Below are 14,534 nucleotides of genomic sequence, written 5' to 3' on the forward strand. Positions count from 1 at the left end.
TATATACATAAATTTATGCATATATGCATAATACATCCATTCCACACATGTATATCTGTATACATACTGCATAGAAATATTAAATTAACCTCATCAAAAAAAATTAATAAGTATAAAATAAAATATAATAAAAGATTGCCAAACATATTTTCACAATGATACATAACCTCTAGAATTATGTAAATGTTCAATTATAAATAACTATATTGTCGTTGAGGAGAAAGCCAGCCATTTACTCCATTTCTTTTAAAAGGTTTCTAATTGTAATCGAAGTGCATGTGTCATTTTTTCCATTTCCTTAACTTCTGCTATAATTTTGAACCATTCATATTTAGTTGGTGGCTCTTCTTTATACCGTTTCCGGGTTATAGCCTTTTTACTTGTTGCCAAAAATATCTTATATAGACATTTATCTTCCTTTTTAAGATTAATAGGAGTATCTCCTAGATAAAGTACTTCAAATGATCTAGGTATATGAAGATTAAAAATATCATTGCACCATTTCCCAAAAACTATTAATTCTTGGGCACTGCCAGAATATATGTGCATGATGTGCCTCTTTTACCCCACAGTTCCTCCAACAAGGATGAGTAGTCCCCGATTGTAATGATTAAATTTTTGGTGTAATAAAAAATCTAAAATATTTTTATTAAAAAAATTTCTATACAAATTTTTTCCAACAAAACTTATGCCACATTCTTGAGCTTGTTGAGGTGTGTGGGACAGCACATATTTTAACCCATCTTGATTCAGAATAATGCCTACTTCATTTTCCCATTTTAATCTTATATAGTCTGTTGAGAGTCCTCTAGAATTACCTATTTCTCTATATAATTTTGAAGTCATACTTTTCTTGTATGTCTGTATAAAAATCTGAACAAGCTGGTTGTTTCAGTGGTTATCCTGTATTTCTTTTATATAATAGTCTCACAACTGTAAATATCTACATAGATCTTGGTTTAGAAGACCAAACCCATCTTTTAAAGTTTGAAAGCATTCCATTCTGCCATCTTTTATAATTGTACAGAATGAAGAGATTCCTAAATATACCCATTGTTTAATTTCTATTATACATAGTTCCAGGTTTGAAATCTGGGTCATGCGCCACCCAATTCAAGATTTTAATTTGTTTTTCCAAATGAAGTTTCTTCACCACTGTAAACCAAGTTTTCAAAGTAAACTGCGTTAGTGGGTTAAGATACTGGATCTTCATCTGGAGATTAGTTTTTTACCCATTAATGCTTGAATTGGTAGTTCCTGAATTTTGCTCTCTATTTCCTTCCATCTAGTCTCTACTTTAAAAATCGCACCAGCACACCAATGGTCTTAATTGTGCAGCATAATAATAATCTTTGAAATTAGGGAGGGACATTCCTCCTTTTCTTTTATCTAATTGCAAAGTCTTATACCTAATTCTTGGTTTTTCTCCTCTCCAAATAAATCTAGAAAACTGTTTATGCCAGTCCTGAAACTGTCTGACTGGGACTTCCACGGGAAGTGACTGGAAAAGATATAACAGTCTTGGGAGTATATTCATTTTTATGCTTTCAATTCTAGAACTGAAGTCTAGATATAGTAAAGATGACCAACGTTTAAGATCATGTTTAATTTGATCATTGATTATATCATAGTTTTTACTATACAGGTCAGCTGCATCTTGTGTTAACCATACTCCTAAGTATTTAAGGGAATTTAGTTTCCAATTAATATTTAATTTATGTTGAAGTTTATTTTTTGGGTTGTAGCCAAATGAGTTTTTTGTATATTTAATTTTTACCCAGAGAGCTGTCCAAGCCTCGCAAGTGATTCATCTGAATTGGAGAGATATAGTAGCACATCATCCTCATATAGAGCAATTTTATGTTCTACCTTATTAATGTTAATCCCCAAATAGATTTTTCTTCTCTAATTGCCTGGGCAAGAGGTTCAATGTACATGGCAAACATCAGGGGAGAGAGGGGACAACCCTGCCTAGTTCCTTTTTGTAGTTTTATCTTTTTTGAAAGACAACTATTTATTTTTATCCCAGCCTTTGGGTTACAATATAAACATTGAAAGCTTCTAACTGTATTTTCTGTAAATCCAAATCTATATAAAACATTAAATAAATAATCCCAATTTACACAGTCAAAAGCTTTCTCTGCATCTAGGCTAACTAAAATTGCTTTAATGTGATCTTTTTTAATTTGTTGTATTGCATGAAGCGTCCTTCTTATATTATCTTGAGTCTGTCGTCCTCTAATAAACCCTGTTTGATCTATGTCTATCAAATCAGGTAAAAATGTTTCAAGTCTCTTGGCTAAAATAGAGACAAATAATTTATAGTCTACATTTAAAACAGACACGGGTCTAAATGAACTACAGAGAGTTTTATCCTTCCCCTCTTTAGGTATGACTGAGATAATAGCTTCCCTCTAAGAAGGGGGAATATCTGCCTCTTTAAGTGTCCAATTAAATGATGATATAAGAAGAGGTGAGATCTCTTTTCTAAATGTTTTGAACCATTCAGAAGGTAGACCATCATTACCAGGTGTTTTATTATTTTTTTAAATTATTTATAGCTTTATCTAATTCCTCCTCTGTAATTTCTTTTGTTAAGAGACTATTTTGTTCTTGCCCAATACAGGGAAGATCAAGAGAATCCAAAAAAGCTTTAATTGATGTATTATTTACCTGTGTCTGTTGTGAGTATAAAGATTCATAATAGCTTTCAAATGCCTCTTTAATTTTATCCAGACTATACAATATTGTTCCTGAGTTGGGGTCCTTTATCTTAAAGTTTCCATGCTAGCCTTTTTGTTACTTTTTGCCCCATTTCATAAAAGGTTTGCCTTAAAAATGTTAATTTTTTTCTCTATGTCCTCTCTATACATCTCATCTATTTTATTTTTTATATTTTTGATCTGTTTCAAAATCTGGGTATCTTTACTAATTGCATGTTGTTCTGTTATTGCATTAATTCATCTTCAAGATTCCTAAATAAAAGTTCTTTTATCTTCTTAAGGGTTGCTGTAATAGAAATTATCTTGCCTCGTAATACAGCTTTAGCTGCATCCCATAAGATTATAGGACTTACTTCTCCATTATAATTAGTCTCTATGTATAATTCAATTTATAATTTAATTTGGGCCACTACTTCCGTTTTCCCCAGTATACTTGTATTTAGCCTCCATATTTTATCAGCTTTTCTGTCATTCATATTTAAAGTGAGGTACAATGTTGCATGATCTGATACATCGGCCGCTTTCATTTCACATTCTTTTACCCTGTGCCTGTCCCTGCTAAACATAAAGAAATAATCAATCCTACTGTAAACTGCATCTTTTAATGAATTCTTAAAACTTTTTAATTGTACCGTTTTAATTCTTTTATTATTGAAGTATCCTTTTGTTGGTTAAGAACTATATTGAAGTCACCTCCACATATCATTATTCCCTTAGTTTCCATAGCTAAAAGGTTGATAATTGTATTGAACAGCGTTTTACTGCCAGGGGGTGCATATATATTCACTAAAGTGAATAATTGTTGACTTAGTTTTCCCTGAAGCAAAATATATCTGCCTTCATCTAATATCTCTTTTAGGAATTCAAAATTAAGAGAATTATGTGTTGATATTGAAACTCCCCTTTTATTATTTTTCCTAAAAGAACTATAGAAAGTTTGTGTATATCCAAATTTTTTAAGTTTATCATGTTCAGATGGGGAAAGGTGTGTTTCTTGCAAGAATATGATTTGATTTTTTTCACGTTTCATTTTGGCTATAACCTTACTCCTCTTAATTGGATTATTTAACCCATTTACATTTAAAGATACAATTTCAACATATTTCTGCATGATAATTTCGGAAAGTTAAGTTGGCAACCTTTAAAACAAAAAAAAAAAAATGGTAATAAAACTAAACAAAGAACCAAGAACATTGGCTTCCACAGTTGTGGGCCACATTTGACCCAGCAAAACCCAGCTCCAGTCCTGGGGAGAGGGATTTATTCTCTCTGCCACTTGCAGGGGCCCCACATTTAGATGAGAAAAATTCTTCTAACATACCAATCCAATCACTTGTCCCCGGTCTTTTTTTCTTTTTAACTCAGATTATTAACTTAAGTGAATATTATTTTAAACAAAAGGATTTCTAAAGCCACTCGAGGATTCCAACCAACTAGAATCATAAGGATAGTTCAAATACAAAATGAAACATATTCAGTCCAGAACGACGTAGTTTTTACCTTTAAATAACTCTCTCAAAAAAACACATTTACAAACAAATTGTAGAACAGTTAGAGTTCAAGTATTTCAGCCGAAGTCAGTTCGCACTCATAAGGTAGTTTGTAAAAGCGTTATTTGTAGGTTGTGTATCGTAACAGTGCCTCTGCATACCGCTTCATAGTAACATTACCAGTCAGCGGTGTTTCTCAACTGTTAATCTTCATTCGGTGTTTGTCTCTGAAAGCTCTTCAACTTTTCCCGAACACGATCATGAGTGATCCGTCCAGCTCTTTGCCACTGGGTACGGCGTGTCAGCCTTTCTTCCCATCGATACCTGCTGCGTCATCGTCAGATCCACCGTATATCCTCTCTTATTCAAGTCTTTCGTAGCTTCAGCCGCGTTTTTGTAAAGTTGTAGTCCTGTCTCCCAGTGTATTCGCATCTCGGCTGGGTAGGGCGTCTGAATATTTTGTTATTTTGTTCTCCTTGAGGACTTTTTTGTCTTCTTTATATTCCTTCAGTTTTGCATTAATCTCCATGGGGAAATCGTGCGCAAAGAAAATCGGCTTGCCATCGTGTTGCGGTTCTTTTGCCCAGGCAGCTCGCAAGATCTTATCTTTAGTGCTGTACTGCAGGAAATTGACTATAATCGATCTCGAAGTATTATTATTTTGAGGTCTAGGACCGAGAGATCTGTGTGCTCTCTGTATCTGTAGGTCTAAATCGGAGTCCAGTGAAAGCTCAGTTTTTAGCACAGACGTGATGAAATTAATCATGGACGTCCCTTCTGCTCCTTCTTTAATACCGTATATTCGGATATTACTTCGTCATGACCGGCCTTCGAGATCCGTGACCTTATTCTGCATAATTTTTTGCTCTTTCAATATGTGTAGTAAGGCGTCTTTTAGTTCAAGGTTTGCCGACTCGAGTTCTGTTATTCGCTCCTCTGCTTCATTCGGTCTTGTGCCATGTGACTGAATATCTTCGGAGATGCCTTCTAGCTTCCGGTTTATGTTGCATTTCAGCTTGTCCACTTCTGTTTTTGTATCATTTTTAAACTCTTCTTTGAATTGGCTGAATTCTTTTCTTAAAGAAGTCTTCAGTTCGGAGATATCTCTGCTGAGTGCTCTTACTATTTGCAAAGTTTTAGCGCCATGTTCTTTCTCAGGTAACTTATCGTTATCATTCGTCGTCTCCTTCTCCTCCTCGCTTATTTTTGGCTTTACATTCCCCTTATTAGATTTTGCCCCATTCATTTTAAAGTCGTCTAGCGCAAAGCTCACTTGAATTGGAAAAAATATAAGGGCTTTTTGAACATATTGACCGGGAGAGTACGTTCTATGCTGCATTCTACGGCTCACCTAACCGGAAGTCCCATGTTCTTTTTAATGTAAACTTTATAAATGCTTTGGCAATACCTTTGTAACATTTGTCCTGCCAATAAAGCAATTATTGAATTGACCAAAACAGGATGCCTCTTCTTCAGCCCACGCATTCTGTTGCTACTTTAATGCATTGTATTATTTTTATAATACCCTCCACCCCCTCCAACCAAATGTCGTATTACAAAACTCGAAAAAATGTAAAAAGTTCTACAAAGTCAAGCTTCTCACCTCATTCATAAATTTGTCGTTATCCTCCTGTCTCTGGAAGACGAAAGCTCTCAAGTCATTGACAGAAATATGAGTCTCAATGTATTTTGCATGGCGAGCATCACGAACATTTATCTGGAAATAAAAGGAAAAAAAACAGACCAACTTGACAACCGATTTATAAACAGCAACTAAAATTAACAGCTGTTAACTCACCACCAGCATCATGGGCTCATGGACAACTCCTTCATAACGATCACGGTTTTTCCTCAGCCACTCGAGGGCTGTGTGTGTGTCACGAAAGCGGCTGCGCAATTTCTCCTCTTTCACCTTCATCATGTCATCCAGACTCCTCAGACGATTCTGCAAACCTACAACAAAACCGAGCCAAAGTCTTAAAATGATGAACTGATACTACTGATATGCTAAACATGTATCTGCCTATTCATGCAACACAATAGTTTGCCATTAAAAATAATATACAACATTACGCGCAAATTCTCCAGTGATTTCGTCTTTATCTCTGCGCAGGTCTAGACTCTCACTCTCCAGTCTGGCTCTTTCTTCCTGAATGTTCCTCAGCTCTGCATTGATAGCCTCAATCTGAGGAGTAACATCCTCAATTGTGCCCATATTCTGAAGCTCCTTCTGCAGATCCCTGATCATCAGCTGTGTGTGTCCAATCCGCTTCTGCCTGTCTGCCTCCTCCGTCTGCTTCAGACTAAAGTCCTGTTTGATGTCATCAACCTGATGGAGGAGAGCAATCAGTGTTTCAATACAGTTTTAAGAAGTGTTACTACAAATAAAAGCCTCGTCCGTTTTATGAGGCATGCACTCACACAGCAGAGGTTTGCGATGCAACGCCAGGTAAAAATATAAATTAGCCTTTAGGAGGGTTAAAATCAGGGGCGTCACTAGACCCAATTCACTGGTGCACGTGCCCCAGTAAAAATCTCCAGTGCCCCAGTAAATGCATTGAGATATGATTTACTTCATATGCAAGTGTATTTATTAAGAGTGGTAATTCCGAAATAAAGACGTTATTCTCTGTGTGCAACCGAACCAACGCTGGTGAAAGCAATGTAATCAAAAAGCAAACTGACGCATCTCCGCATGTGCGCAGAGAACACGCGCGCCTCTCGCACGCGCTCATCTCGCGCGCGCTGCTCTTCTTCTGAGAGTCCCGGTAGTAAACATGCACGCCAAAAAAGCAGGCTGCTTGTTACGCGCCGCTCATGCGTTATAAAACCAGCGTAACAGCCTTTTTTGTTTTGCAAGTGGACAAAACTAAAGTTTAAACAATATGAGGGTGATCTTACTAAGCATGCCTCCTGATAGATTTTTTTGTATGAAGCAAAAAGTAGGGATGACGAGTCAGGGAGGTAAGACTTAACAAACCTAATTATCTGCCATGTGTCAAGTCTACAACAGTTTATTCTATAACACATCTTTTTTGTCTATAGAGAATTGTCTATAGAATTTCATTCAAATGAAATTAATATTTATGCAAAAGTAATTTCTTAAATGATCTTAGCATATCACTCCAGTGGTCTTAACACTGTTTTTCAGTTACATTTAAGAATATTTAGAAGAATAATTGTATAATAATAAGAATACTTTTATTTATAATAAATATAATTTACATATGTTACATATGAAATATACATACACTATAAATACACTAAATTTATATATATATGTGTGTATGTACAAATATATAGTGTGTATATATATTATGTGTGTGTGTGTGTATATATATATATATATATATATAATGTTTGATTAAGTGGTCCGAAAAACAAACCTCTTTATTCCTCAGTTCAAGCTGGTCGTGTTTCTGCTTACATTTCTGCGTTGCCTCTTTGATACGGGTGGTCTGAAAAAAACAAAAGGTATTACTTTTGTATAAAACTAAAATAAAACGGAGTCTTGTTGGTGAGGTTGTGATCAGTGCTGACCATCTCCTTCATCTGCTGCTCGATGGGCTGCAGTTCACTCTCCACAGAGCGGATCTTTCTGAGCAGCGGCTCCTGAGCTTCTTTCAGGGACCTCAGCTTCCTTTTCATTTCATCTCTTTCCTTCTTCACCCCCTCCAGCTCTTTACGTGCCGTTTCATACTCCTAAAACATCAAACAAAAGATACAATTTTGAAATGGTATTCCATATGTACACTTGATGTTTGATAAAGGGGAAAATTTTCACTTTTAGTACAACAAAAGCAAAAATAAAGCACAAAGAATGTTCCCTACAGGTGTGCTATATTGACAAAACCAAATTCATTCATTCATTTTCTTTTCGGCTTAGTCCCTTTATTACTCAGGGGTCGCCGCAGCGGAATGAACCGGAACTTATTCAGTATATGTTTTACGCAACGGATGCCCTTCCAGCTGCAACCCATCACTGGTAAATATACATACACACTCATTCACACACGTTCACTATGGCCGATTTAGTTTACCCAATTCACCTATACCGCATCTGTTTGGACTGTGGGGGAAACCGGAGCACTGGGAGGAAACCCACGCGAACACGGGGAGAACATGCACACTTCACACAACAATGCCAACTGACACAGCCATGGCTCGAACCAGCGACCTTCTTGCTGTGAGCCAATCATGCTACCCACTGCGCCACAAAACTATATTTTCTCTTATTATATAAATAATTTTCCCACTCTAATGACATTTAAATGATTAAATAATATTGTGCTGGGTGTATTTTGTGCTGGTACTTCGGCTGGTTTAGGCTAATCATTTGATTGTCTTAAGTCTATTAAGGGCTATTCAATTAGTTTGTCATGGGGGGCCAGTTCATGAAAAGCATCCCAAATGAGGGGCCGGAGAGATATGACTTGCAATATGAGTGATGACACAACAGCATATAAGAGCTCATATGCTGTATTTTTGCTCCTAAAGACACCCACATTGTATGTTGTATTTGAAACTACATAACATCAGTGCAATGTGGCTTTTTTTACAAACACATTCAAATGTTGTATTTCAAAGCACAACAAAAGCAGTGTATTGCTTAAGTAGGCTTCTACATTCAGACACATTCATATTTTATGTTTTGATCTGCATAACAATTAGGGATGCAACAATTATAGATTTTGTTGTACGATTATATAGTCTGAAGGATAATCAAGGTTACATGGTTATTACATCAAATGTGAATTTAAGCTTTATATTAGGTTAGTATTTAAATGAACTGTTGTTATTATCTATTGAAAGCCACGCACAACTCTCACCGCTACGGCGTGAGACGTTTTCTACTCTGTGCGTCTGGAAGGTGCGAGTGCATCCCTCTGCTTGTGCATCCATATTGGCAAATATTCTTACATTGGAAATAATGAACTTGTACGCAGAAAATACACTCACACTCTGCGAAGCCTTCAACTGCAGCTCGTGCTGTATTGAACAGACGGACGTCACTTTAGAACTATAGCGGCCGTTTTAGGACATACTTGATATTGTGAACATGTAATAATTTTACATTTTTACAATACTGTTGCAGATTATAGACGCTGCATATCCCGATTGTGCACATTTACAACTTATGACCAGAACCAAATAACCCTTCCAGTCTGGGGAAAGTTTAGTGTAGTAAGATCTGCACTCACCACCCAGGGTTTCTTCTTCTCAAGCATCTGGATCCTGTCTAAGTGCCTCTTCTTCATGTAGTAGCGCTCCACATCCAGCTTGTTTCTCTCATTCCTCTGTCTGGCCTTCTCTAAGAAGTTTCCTTTTTCCTTACATACATTCTGTACCACAAACACAATGAGTACATTCATAAAATGGAAGAACTTAAAGGAACAATTGATCCAAAATAGAAAATAATCACATTATTTGCTCACCCATAGGCCATGTATGATGTATATTACTATTTTTTCAGTTAATAAGGAGGATTTGAGGGAAACGTTCCACGTTGTTTTTTGATGCCTGTTTCACATGTGAACTTTCCAACGTCCATATATCACACAAAATTTTTAAACTAAGGGCTGGGACACACCAAGTTATCATCAAACAACTAGTAAAAAACTAAACCCAAATATGTTGTCACCTCATGTTGGATCCTGTCCGGACCAAAAAAGCTGTTTGAGAACACACCAAAGAAACAAATGTTGACTGTAGTGAGAGCCACGTTCTGTGCCTGCGCAAGAGGATGTGTCTTTCTACTCTGCAGGGGGCAGTAGTTCGTTTCCTCAGTCCACAAAGGGAAACTGAACTTCCAACGCACACAAAGCAGCATTTAGAACAATGGTCTCAAACTCAATTCCTGGAGGGCCGCAGCTCTGCATAGTTTAACTCCAACCCACACCTGCTTAACAGTCTATAGTAGTCTTGAACGTCTCAATTATTTGGATCAGCTGTATTTGATTAGGGTTGGAACAAAACTGTGCAGAGCTGCGGCCCTCCAGGAACCGAGCTTGAGACTTATGATTTAGAATTATTAACACAGTAATTGTCAATCGCCATGGAGAGATTCATTCGTGCATTTATGTCTGATAATTAAAAAATCCATACTTATGGCAAATGTAGTAGGATTACAGCCGGAATCTTTGTGTTCCTTCTTGGCTTTAATTGTCATCATCAGTCAGATCACTCTCTTCAGGCAATGCCGATTCTACATCCTGAATCGGGCCAACAAGCTCAAATGAGAGCTGACATGTGCAGCACATCATACTGATAACCTGACCGAAAGACTGACAAAGCCCAATAGCCAACCGTCGACTATGTCCCAGCTTCATCAATCCAATTTGAGTTAATTTACCTTGTGCAGCAGGTAATTTGGGCAGGTGTAAATGCAGTGCACCACTGTGTGCTGCTGTTTATTATCGGTTGAGTGCAAGCATTTACTTACAGCGCTTTAGCAAACTTCTAAAGATACTTGCATTGTGCCTTTGCAGTGCATTAAAACATTGTTGCATTTGTAATTCATTCTCAAAATGCATCATTTGGCTGAAGTGATGCGTACAAACTATACACTGTAATATAGAATGACCAGGGATACAGCATACAGCTCAGTAGTCTCTCCATACTAACAAGTGTTGAGCAGGCGTTTCCTTCTCTCTTTGTTTACTGTCGTAAGTGCTGTTGGAACATTCATGCATGCTAATTCTGACCAATCAGAAAGTAAATCAGGAAATACATTCAAAGATACATCTGGTCAACAAGTGATGTGGATGTCATCATATGACTGCATTTTGGTTGGTTTAAACTGGTCTGGACCACAGCAATCAGTGTGGTGTGAAAAGAAACCAAAACTGAGAAAAATGCCACAATGTATCATTTGTTGACCTTGGTCTGGACCAAATATACCAAATCACAGAAGGAAAGCACTCTAAATATCCCATTATTTGTAGTTAAAAATGACATTGTTTATTCCTAAAATAAATGTTTAATTGGATTTGTTTTCTGTGCATGTGTGGATTACTTTAAAGTAGAGTTTAGATTCTCTGCTCGAGCCCAGACTTGATCCAACCCGACATGCGGGCTGGGTCGGGCCGATATTTTCTGCCACTATCTTCGGGCTGGGGCAGTCCATGGTCAAGCATTTGTGGGGTTTTTTTGGTCATTACCTAATTAGCTTAATTGGGTGGAAAGCTATGCCATAATTAAATATATTATAAAAATATTTTAGCAAAGTCAGCCTAAGTAACAGGTGTGGGTCTCACAATGCGTTCCATGTGCAGCAATGCTTTTAGTTCCAGCAACAGCATCTCCTCTACTGGCACACATTCATATCGCACACACAAGCAGATGTAAAACAGCATGTGTGTAGTGCATATGTAGCGCTAGCGAAACAGTGCATTAAAAAAAAAAATCTGTGGATCATATTGATGCATATATTGGGTAAAATTGCTCCTTTTTACTGTCATTCAATGCGTTTTTGGGAATTGAGAATGAATTTCTGACAAATTTATTACTCTCATTTATATGCTTATTTGAGTGATTTCAGCATTATTATTATGTATCTATCTATTGAATACCACAATGAGAGTAGATGTATGGAAGTAAGATCATAAGGGCATATGCGTTCTGTTTCATGTGCACATCTGCACACTCAGACATGCGCCCATGCTCAGTTGCAATCTTCCAAAATATGATGACCCTAAAACTGTCTGTGAACTTCAGCTGAGCTTACAGTTGACAGCTCAAGGTACAGTGAACAAGATACATTGCTGAGCATTGTTTTAGGATCCCTAAAAAAACTGAGATTCTATTGGTGGTAAAGAAATTACTCAACTGGCTGTGAGTAGGGAGCACCTGGGAGAGTTGAAATCCCATTAGTGGAGAAGCTAATGGAGGGTGTTAATGTGAAAATTTGGGTGGAGTGTTAAGACAAAGAAGTGTATTTAAACTGTGTGCGAGCCTACACTCATCAGACACTCGAACGACTGTTACTGATGCAAGGTGCACGCTTTCGGGTAGGGTCTAGTTCATTTTTTGGGTCTGATCTAAGCTCTACTTAAAAGCTGCTTTAACATGAATCTTGGAGCATCAAAAATGGTCATCTATGAGGTTTGTTTGTGTTCAATGGACAAAAATTATGGAGGGGCTGCACAGTGGCGTAGTTGGTAGCACGAGTACAGGTGAATTGGGTAAGCTAAACTGGTTGTAGTGTGTGTGAATGAGTGTGTATGGATGTTTCCCCAATGATGGGTTGCAGCTGGAAGGACATCCGCTGCGTAAAACATATGCTGGATAAGTTGGCGGTTCATTCCGCTGTGGCGACATCAGATTAATAAAGGGACTAAGCCAAAAAGAAAATAAATGATTGAGTGAACAATTATGGAATGATTTCCAAATATTAATTACTCTTTCATTAATAAAGGATGGCCGGGGGATGAGCAAATAACTCCTTTAAAAATAGACATATTATATAGGATCTCAATGCAAAAAAAATACCTCCAAATCTCTCTCTTTGGTGCGAAACGTCTTGAGCTCACAGTGAAATTCATACATTTCTGGTGGGCCAATAGATTTCTCAGTGGCTTCAAGAAGTTCACTATTACTCATTTTAGCGAACTCGCCGACCTTTTCCTAAGACGCAAGATAAATGGTAGAGCATTTGGAAAACACAGCTCTCGTACAGTTCTTTCGAACTTTACACACAGGTCTTGTAATACATATTGTGCAGTAAATAATCTTTTTACTATAATAAGAGCACTCACCTGTGGTAGGAACTGACACAAGTTCCCAACCTGAATGTGCAGTTCTCTCACAGCCTCCTCAACTGCCTTCTGACTGGCATGTTTTTTATTCAGCATCCATGTCGACTGATTGTTCTCAACCTGGATCTCTCTGGTGACTATCAAGTTTCCACGTGTCCTGTATCTGAACAAAAAAAGTAGAGATGAACTGAGGAACTCTACAGCCATGTGAACACTTGTAGAAGTTGAAGTTCTAAAAACACATACTTACAGCTCAATTTCAACTGAGCCTCTATGACACCCTCTCTTCACATACAGACCAACCTAGAAACATAAACAGGTTTTAGCCAATTAATTATTTGAAGACAATAATATGTGAGTGTTATTTATGCGCCCTTGATGTACAATTAATACTTTGTATTTAAATTGTATTAATTTGCATTTTAAATGTATTCAAGTTTTAGTTATTTTGTTTTAGCTGTTATTTTTTATGCAGCTTTAAACCATGTTTATACATTATTTCTTTAAAATGTATAAGTGCACAATCTGAGTATTATGCCCATCATAGTAAATGTATATGAATTCAACTAATTAGATTTTATACCTCATGACTGTTGGAAAACCATCCAAATTTATATAACCTTTTATTTCTTAGATGGATGGATAGAAGGATGGATGGATGGATGGACAGATAGATGTATCTGTGTGTGTTTCAGTATTTAAAGTAAGAAACCTATTTTTTGTTTGGATAACACTTGAAACTGCGCAGTTTTGAGATGTTGACAGTCATGCATGTGTCCCAAGTTGCTAAAACACTATTAGGACACATATATTTCACAAAAAAGTGAAAATATGTTGTTATTTCGAGCAAATTCGTTCTTCTGGTTTAAAACTAAATTTAGAAACGTCACGGCCATGAGATCCTTGTATAAATTCCATCATTAATTCATTAGAAAGACTTGGTTCGAACCAATCAGCGTGCTCTATTGTGAACGAGGTGCAACTTCATTAATATGCATGACAGCTTCGAAGACAACGTAATTAAAACAAGTGGAAGAAGCAGAAATGTTTGGAGACATGAGTCGTCAGTGTTGCGTTTATAAATGTGCTGCAACGAAAGTTTTGTTTTCATTTTCTCTATGAGAGCGCAGCTGGACTCACATGTGGAATACAGCGGTCTGCTAATACGCAACAAAAATATGTTTGTAAGAAACATTTTTTTACCCGAGAGCTTTTCGCACCTGGAAATGGTGAAATCCCAATTTGCCACTCTAAAAAAGACGCAGTTCCAGTTTGTGTTGATTGTCCTGTCTCTACAGATTTGGTAAGTGTGTGTGATCAGTGTTCTTTGTTTGTTTATTCAGAGGCAAAGTTAGTTAGTATTGTCAGCAGTTCTCTTCCAGTTTTTGAAGACATGCCTTAGTCAAAATTATTTAGTTACTAAGTTTACAGTAATATCAGTACAATATTATGGACTGAAAGATCCACTGTAATTGCTGCTCTGCGAATGTAAACACATATCAAACTATTATCATTGTGTAGAATTTTCGCCGCATTTTGTGACAGGATAGTCTATACACACAATG

At 36.9% G+C, this 14,534-nt stretch overlaps 1 protein-coding gene across 1 annotated transcript in view; it reads right to left on the minus strand.

Annotated features, from left to right (window-relative positions):
* Positions 1 to 14,534, minus strand: part of smc5 (structural maintenance of chromosomes 5) — a 30,225-nt gene that overhangs the window by 14,116 nt on the left and 1,575 nt on the right. The window contains exons 3-11 of the mRNA XM_056467094.1: positions 13,220 to 13,272; positions 12,970 to 13,132; positions 12,704 to 12,838; positions 9,415 to 9,555; positions 7,754 to 7,915; positions 7,600 to 7,671; positions 6,287 to 6,542; positions 6,012 to 6,166; positions 5,817 to 5,930 (exon numbers count right to left, since the gene is read on the minus strand). Of these exons, the coding sequence (XP_056323069.1) occupies positions 5,817 to 5,930; positions 6,012 to 6,166; positions 6,287 to 6,542; positions 7,600 to 7,671; positions 7,754 to 7,915; positions 9,415 to 9,555; positions 12,704 to 12,838; positions 12,970 to 13,132; positions 13,220 to 13,272 (1,251 nt within the window). The remainder of the gene's footprint in view (positions 1 to 5,816; positions 5,931 to 6,011; positions 6,167 to 6,286; positions 6,543 to 7,599; positions 7,672 to 7,753; positions 7,916 to 9,414; positions 9,556 to 12,703; positions 12,839 to 12,969; positions 13,133 to 13,219; positions 13,273 to 14,534) is intronic.

Source organism: Danio aesculapii, chromosome 10 (assembly GCF_903798145.1).
Source record: "Danio aesculapii chromosome 10, fDanAes4.1, whole genome shotgun sequence".
In the NCBI taxonomy this organism is placed as follows: domain Eukaryota; kingdom Metazoa; phylum Chordata; class Actinopteri; order Cypriniformes; family Danionidae; genus Danio; species Danio aesculapii.